Source organism: Equus caballus, chromosome 2 (genome assembly GCF_041296265.1).
Source record: "Equus caballus isolate H_3958 breed thoroughbred chromosome 2, TB-T2T, whole genome shotgun sequence".
NCBI lineage: Eukaryota > Metazoa > Chordata > Mammalia > Perissodactyla > Equidae > Equus > Equus caballus.
This window is the reverse complement of record NC_091685.1, coordinates 1,375,921-1,384,244: the sequence shown is the minus strand read 5'-3', so window position 1 is coordinate 1,384,244 and position 8,324 is coordinate 1,375,921. Positions and strand designations below refer to the sequence as shown.

General features: G+C 39.4%; 1 protein-coding gene across 15 annotated transcripts in view; it reads right to left on the bottom strand.

Moving 5' to 3' along the window:
• Nucleotides 1–1,236: 1,236 nt before the first annotated feature.
• Nucleotides 1,237–8,324, bottom strand: part of MYSM1 (Myb like, SWIRM and MPN domains 1) — a 40,941-nt gene continuing 33,853 nt past the window's right edge. For 4 of the 15 annotated variants that reach the window (XM_070259871.1, XM_023628930.2, XM_070259867.1 and 1 more), the window contains 3 exons: nt 7,943–8,048; nt 7,708–7,765; nt 1,237–6,408 (listed from right to left, as the gene is read on the bottom strand). In XM_070259871.1, the coding sequence (XP_070115972.1) occupies nt 6,241–6,408; nt 7,708–7,765; nt 7,943–8,048 (332 nt within the window). In that variant the 3' untranslated portion in view covers nt 1,237–6,240. Of the gene's footprint in view, nt 6,409–7,707; nt 7,769–7,942; nt 8,049–8,324 lie in introns of all 15 variants that reach the window. The other 11 variants (XM_070259869.1, XM_023628905.2, XM_070259865.1 and 8 more) reach the window with 5 other exon arrangements.

Genomic DNA, 8,324 nt, shown 5'->3' with positions numbered 1-8,324 from the left:
ATTGAGAATCAGTGACGTAGACACATTACGAAAGGAAGAAAAACCACTACAGCACAAACAGGCTTGTGGCTGACGCTGGTCTGGAGCCACAGGCTGAGCAGGATACTGGCCACGATCAGAACATTACAGCAAATGGTCAGTGAGCAAGACTTGACAGCATACAGAGGAAGGAACTTCCAATGAAATGGACGCCTCATGGAATGAGAACTCAAGACTTTATTGTATTTTGCCACCTAAATTATCATTTAGGCACCAAATTGGTGCCGTAAATAAGATAAATGTGGCTGTACTATGAGGAAAATCAGTTTATAGAAACCAAACATTTTTCTGCAGATGCTAACCAAATTTAAAAGGTACGTGGATCTTGACCTAGCAACTAAGCCTCTAAGAATCTATTCAGAGAAATACTAACAGTGTGCAAATAAAATTTATTTTTCATAGAAAAATGGGAAGCACCTAAAGTTCAATTGAAAATGGATCAATTATAGCACGTGCACTACAGAATGCTATGTGCCTCCTGCAAAGAACAGACAGCTGTCTCTGTGCTGACACAGACGTCCTCAGTGAAAGGACAGAAACCGAAGATACACAGTGTGACCTGTTGTCCTTGTTGTTTTTAAATGAATAGGTTTTATATGTGCTAGTAAACAAGACTGGAAAGTTACAGACCAGTTAACGAGTTAACTCTGATCTGAAGGTTAGATTTTCTCTTACTTCAGACCTTGCCGCCTCAGCCGACTGAACGTGAGCAGCCTTCATAAGCGACATCTGCATATCCCTGGCCCTCTGGCCAGACTCTCACCATTCTCTCAACATTTCTCCTTCCTTACCTGCATACCTATGCTAAGGTCACTTCTCTCTGGAACACTTTCCCCCAAATGTCATTTAACCAAACCTTACTAGACTGTTTAAAGGTAGTCTCCTCCAAGACTCTGATCTCCCTGCTCACATTCTAGAGAATTCTTTCTCATTTATCTCAACACCTATTACCCTTGACGTCTTTCACAGGCATTTATAACCAATCCCACTTGGTATCTTAGTGTCTTAGCTTTCCGCGTCAAGTTTTATGTGTTTCCCACTTAGGCAACAGGCTTCTTGTGGGAAGAAACCAAGATGTACTCATCTTCATGTCCCCTAAGATGCTCCACATAATAGATGCTCAACCAACGTTTGCTGAATTAACAGGGCATTTTTTGCAATTCAATGTGTATGCCATTAATAATTAGAAAGACACCAAATGATTTACCACTTTATTTTCAAAGTTTTATTTATACAGAATCTTCAGAATGTTTTCCTTTAATTTTTACCACAAGATAAAATCCCAAAGCTTAAAATCAGATATTTTATATTATGTCACAGTTTAGGACAGGGAGGAGAGTTCAATCATTTTGAGGAAAAGCTTTCATGATTGTACACAAGTATTTACAATATTTTTTAATGTAGATATAGACAACATGGCATATTTAAATGTACAAAATAGTTTAAATCATTATATTTTATTACAGAACATTCCAAAGTTCAAATAAAAGAGATCCATGAACACTGATCTCATTTGGGGAGAACAAGAGCAAGAGCTTTATCAGTAAACACACTAAACTCACACACAGTTCACGTTAAATCAGCAAATTTAAAGACAGACGACCAATCTATTCAAACCATTCTAGAACCTAAATACTCTTTTATAATTCATACTTGAAACAAATGATCTGTGGTGACCTATGAAACAGGATACAAACTACGAAATTCTATTTAACATACTTCCTGACTCCTAAGAAACTCCTCTCGGAAACCTTAAAAATCGCAAAGCAGGCATTTTTCCCTGAAATTAAAGTTAGGAATACATTCATAAATATATCCAAAGGAAGAAAATAAAAACAACCCAGGCATTATGAGCTAGTTTCACCTTCTCAAATGTAGGTGGGCACACTGTCCCCAGCCTACCCACAGCTTCTCTGGGATATTTTGATTTTCTCCTGATTTAGGGGGATAAACATATTTATTCTCTGCCTTGTTTCAGAAAAGATTTAAGGGGGCTTAAAAGATAGATTCAGAAAGTACAGGTTAAATGAAAAAAAAAAAAACAGAGAAAACAGTTTGGCGGAACAGCACATATAAAACCATTTAAGAAAAGATCAGCAATTAAGCTAAAGGGATCACATTATTCTCCACAGCGATTTTCTGGAAGTATTGCAAAATATGGTATTAATTAATTATGGTAAGGGAAATATTAAACTACGGGAAAACTGGAGATGCAGATCAAATTTGTTAAATTTTATATCAACCCTGATGGAGCAGATGATGATAAAAACGATGTGCTTTTCTCTTTGTGCTTGGATGAAATAAGTTTTCCTAAATGTCATAATGTGTGACTCCAGATTTAGTCTCTAGCTATTGCTAGAGAAGACTGTAAGTGAAAAAAAATATAAAATTTGGGTACTTTGACTTAATTTCTACTGAGAAATCCATCAACTGACGCCTGTTGCTGACTTGACGATAGACAGCCGGTGTCACATGGCTCTTTGTAAGCACAGGACAAAGCATCGATCCTAGGGCATCCTGACTCTATCCGGTCCTCCGGGTCACCTCGTCAGGACCAGCAACAGAAGAGGTAACCGAAGAGCAGGAGGCCTGCTCGCGCGGCATGCTGAGGCCAGGCTCCTCGGCTGCCCAGCCAGCTGCGGAGGCTCTTGCCCGGCGCACAGGCCGCCCGTCAGACCTCCCCCAACTCGTGCAGGGGAGGAGTCATGCAGAGCAGGCTGGGGCAGCATAATCAGCTCCCGGGAAATGCGAACGGGTCTGTCCATCTCTACTCTCCAGGCCCTGCTCTCAGCAAAGGACAGAATGAGCGCTCCTGTACCTACATGCTGAGAGGTGAGAAGTGGAGGGGTGGGGTGAAGAAAAGGTGGGAGATGTGGCATGAGTATCAAAACTATACATTAAGAATCAGAACAAAAATATCTACCTGAAAACTAAAACTAACCCGTCTCCTTTTTTTCTGAGGATGAATGGCCCTGAGCAATACTCCTGAGTCAGGACGGAAAGGACGAAGTCTCTCGGCTGGGGAGGCAGGGCTCCGGAACTCGGGAGGCAGCTGCACAGGGCAGAGAGCAGTCTCCCCAACAACACCCCACAGAACAGAGTCAAGACCAGCTTAGCTAGAGGCACCACAGCTCAGGCCCACAACGGTTCTAGAGGCCCATGGAAAAGGTTTAATTTCTTTTAATTCAGAAGAAAAAAATGAACTTTTAGATTGAAGGACTGTAGATTATATGTTACATATAATATTAATTTTATATAAATGCACTTGTAATGCATTAATTTTTAAATTTTTCATGGAAGAAGAGGGCCAAGAAGGCAAAAACGCCTAAGGCCAGGACAACCCTACCAAAGCTGTGAATAGAGGGCCAGCATTTCAAGGCTGACGTGATGGAGGGAAGGAGAGTCTGGTCTCGGTGATCGTATTCCACCGATTTTTCTTTTCTTGAATGTTACTTTGGGATCAGACTTTTAAAGAGAGCTAGTCTAATACTGGCAAAGTATTAGTGTCAATTTCCCCTAGCCAAGCTAGAAAAAGAATTACGTTCACTACTGCTTCGTGCAACAGTTAAGAACCACGTGAGGATCAAGAGACCCGGATGTTTTCCGGTCCTATCTCTACTCCTGTGAACATTCCTAGAGGTAGGTTTTCCTGAGACCTGCCTCCTGGACTTCCTGCAGCACCCTGCCCCTCCGTTCTCGACCCCTCTGTGCTTCTCCAAGGCCTGGCTCCCGCTGCTGTCAGCACCCCAAGGCGGGCAGTGACAGGAATGTGGGCACCTGTAGCTGCAAACATGTCTTAAGAATATGGTAAGATAAAAAAGGAAGCAGGGAGAATGAATGAGGAAGGAAAACACCGGCTTTCAATGTTCTAAATTACATGCTCCAAAAACAAGGGGGAAGGGTTTATACTAAAATGTTAACTGCTTTTCTAGATAGGCGGATTGAGATTGTTTTTTAATTTATGCTTCTCTATTTTTAAAAAAATATTTTATAAGCTAAGTGTACTCTATAATCAGAAAAAAACACTCAGTAAATATTATTTTAAAAATGGGGCTTTCAAAACGCTAGACTTTGAGGGTTTCCATCTGAGCTCCTCACAGCACGGCTTAGGTTAGTAAACAGGGTACCCATCGGCACGCAGAGGATTTGAGAACAGAACTTTTAACAATTTCCACTATTTTCAATCACCCAAGTTCATCAATATGATAGGCAAACGTCAATCAAGAAAGTAATTAATACCACTTTTTAGGATCTGTCCCTGATGTACAATGAGGAACCTATGTGAAAAGGCAGAGCACAAAGGAGTGAATTACTACCCGTTACAGTGTCACAGGCTTTCTCACATGGAAGGAAACCCTAAGCCATCAAACTCAGACCTGCAAGTCACAGGCGAAGACCTGAGGCCCAGGCAGTGTAAGTGCTTTATCCCTGTCACACAGCAAGGCTGGCCAGAGAATCAGGGCCAGAACTCAGGTTTCCTGGCTTTTGGTCTACAGCCTCTTACATGCCTGGTCCCAAAAGTAATTGCTTTATAAGTTATGTTTCATTGTTTATCTTAAATGCATATAGAGAAATGGAAAATACTACCAGTTTTCTTTAAATATATTTGTTAACTTGAGAACTGTACCATCTCAAAATATAAAGTTCCAGGTGAGTTGTCCGACAATTAGAATGAACCATACGATTTTAGATCTGGAAGGATGCTAGGAAGATAATTCTGAGCTCAGTTACCAAAGAATTTAGGCCCAGAGAAGGTAAACTATCTCCCAAAATAACAAGGTTGCGTCAAGACCCAGGCCGCCTAACACTGGCTTGCTGCCGCTTCCAATGCTGCCATATTCTGCCTCGGCTATTGATGAGAACCAAAAAAGGGGAAAAACACAGAATTAAACCCAGAATAAATGTAATAAAACTGTTATTAATAAGAATGCTTGGAGAATGGGTATAAATCAATTCTACGGTTAATAGAAATAAACTAAAATCTATTAGAAAAAAATCAGGCAGCATGACTGCTAACTTCTATTTGAAATGTACGTAAATGTAAATCACAATTTTGAGTTTTGTTGTTATTTGAAGATGATGCAAGACCTTTCAGTGTCGAAGGCTCATGCATCTGAAAATAAATGCTCAATGTTCGCAATTCTTGAGAGCAGAGGTTGGAAGATAAGGACCAGCAACCTGTTTCTTGTGAGGCTCATGAGCTAAGAGTGGTTTTACATGTCTAAAGGGTTGTGGTCTGACAGAGACAGTATGTGGCCTGCAAAGCCTAAATTACTGATTAACTGCCCTTTATATAAAAAGCTTGCTGACCTCTATTCTAGATTCACAAAGTACATGTAACTGGGCTGAATATGTAGTATGTCCTGGAAGGCTTTCTTGTTTTTAAAATTAAATCTCTGATATTTGAATTTTGTTGCAGTTTGCCTCTTTCTCCTGATAGCAGGCAGTAGGAAAAAAATCTCGTTTGAGGGTTATGATTACCTGTCTTGCAGTTAAACAAGGTTTTATCACATACGCTTATGTAAGTGGACACACAGTCGGATCTAATTATTTTATGTATCTGAAATCCATACAGAATGTTTCAGATAGCTAAGAAAATGGCATGTCCTATCCTATTATTAAAAAGTAAAATGGAAGCAAATGTGTGTAATTAAAAAACTGGTAATGTGATTCTCTTCTTTGGGTCTCTTTTCTATTTTGAAGATTTTTCTCCGTACCCGTCCCCTGGCCTCCCGTAGCATACTGTCAGATTTTTAATTACCTCAGTGACCACCCATCCAGATCTCATTTGCAGCCATAAACCAATCTCACCAAACATGTAGAAAGCATGAGTGCTCCTAATGAAACAGGAGACACCAAAATGGAATGACTAGTTCGGGGAGAAGTCAAAGTCAGAGGCCCGTTCGGCTCACCCTGAGTACAACAGGAGAGCAGACGGCCTCAGAGCCGACCACGCTACGCACAGGCCATGGTGGGACAGAGTGCCACAGGAGACCGGGTTCACACGAGCTCTCATCCTGACTGTAGGGAAACTAGTCCTTCTGTCTTTCTTGTCACATGATTTACATGGCAAAGTTGGGATTTTGTGAACTAGAGAAAAGATATCAAAGCTGTGCCACGGTTAACCACAATAATGTCAAGGTTATAACTTTGAAAGTAGGATCTTTTATGTCAAGATTAAAATGCCTTACTTTAAAATAATTACATCAATAATTCCTTTGGACCCACAGTAGAGTTCTCTTCAGCCACTCCATTCTCCTGCTTGCTTTTATAACTGGAAAGGAATAAAGTTTCTATTTGAGTCAAGAATTCTTCAGCAATGAAGCAATTGGTCACTTTGCTCAGAGTTTTCCTCAGACACTCCAAAAGCTAGTTGAAAAGAAAAGTTTTATATTTAAATACAGACAAAGTGTAAAACAGGATTTGTACTACTATCATTATTTTATCCCTTCCCAAATTTCACAGTTTCTAACGGTCAAATGAGAAACATTCTCCTTAAATGTGATGAATGATAAACCTGTGTTCTGTAAGTCTGCAGCTGGAGTGGAGGACGTCACTGCCGAGGAATGCTGAAGTTAGTCCCTCTGTGATTTTATATAAGGAGCCAAATCTTATACACATGTGATGCTTTCTATTTTGGACAAATTTGTGATTTTGCTTCTTTTTTAAGTAGTTACATTATCAAAGCAAACTAATCCTGTAAGAAAATAATATATGGACATACACAAGACTCTACCATTTCAAACTCAGGATGCTATCGGCTATTTCCTGGGAAATGTGTATGTTAATCTTCCAACAGAACAAGAGAAAGTGGCTATAACAGCAGGTCAAAAACATTAAAAAGAAACTTAATATGTTTAAATTTTCTATTCCCAAAGTGCTACCAAAAGAAAAAAGACAAGAAAAAGACACACAAATGTTGCCAGTCTACCGGTCTAAACTCATTATCATAGAAACAAAACTAGAAGTGAAATAAAAGAATTCAGGACTCTTATTTCCTACCAGAAAGTTAAATAAAACGACCATTTAAATTTAATTGTTAGATTTATACTATCGTTCTTAAAAATCATCAACTGTTAAAGCTAAATGGAAATGTGGCACTTCTGAATTTTTTTTTCTTTTTGGTGAGGAAGATTGGTCCTGAGACAACATCTGTTGCCAATCCTCCTCTTCTTTTTCGCTTGAGGAAGACTGTCCCTGAGCTAACATCTGTGCCAATCTTCCTCTATTTTTTGTATGTGGGATACCGCCAGAGAATGGCTTGATGAGTGGTGTGTAGGTCTGTGCCCAGGATCCAAACCCACGAACCCCAGGCTGCTGAAGTGGAGTACGTGAACTTAACCAGTGTTCCACCGGGCCAGCCCCAGCACTTTTGAATTTCATAAAATGGGGAAAGTGTTCTCCATTGTGTACAATAATAATCTGCCAAAAAATTTATCAGCCAACACTGACAAATTTATTCTAAAATACTATTATCCCTATATGCAAGTGTGGGCAAAAACACATTACTAATTATCTCTTAGAAATTAATTTTAGAAAGAAAAAAGCAATAAAGCAAAGACGCAGAAAATGCATCCATAAAGCATTAGGCATCATGGGAAAACACATCGAGACGAACAGCTTTAGAATCTGTGAACAATGGAACCAATTAAAATGAAGGCAGCTTACTTTCTGCAAACAAGTCAGGTCAGAATCCCGGCGAAAGATTTTATCCATGGGGACACTGCTGCTGGAAGAAATACGAAAACAAACTGATGAAACAGATACTAGAGGCTAATCAGTTCTGTAATAAACCATCACTGATGCCATCCATCACAATTTTCTATTTAACTTGGGTTTTCTGTAAAACATAATTTAATAAGAAACACTGCAGATGGGCACCATCTCCACCCACAGCACATACCTAGGGGATAGCCGGTATTTTTCTATTATCCATCTTGTCTTTTCAAACACTAATCCCCACCGAGGTTCTTCTAACATCTGTTCTATTTCAAATTTGTACGGTAAACCTAGAAAAACATAAAGAAGCACATTTTCATCAACTATTTCTTAAATTTCTAATCTCCTTTTAACTACTTAAAATTCCCTTCTGTGTTTTCATGACCACAGCTTGGCAGACCAGCTGAACATAGTGGGCATTCATTAAATATTTATTGCCTGGCCAAACTTGTCCATCAAGCATATTAATGCCTAGCAACTAATAATAATAATAAAAAAGTAAAAGTGCCATTTGCATGACAATTCTATGCAAAGAATTGTGAGAGACAGGAAGATCACATAGTTTA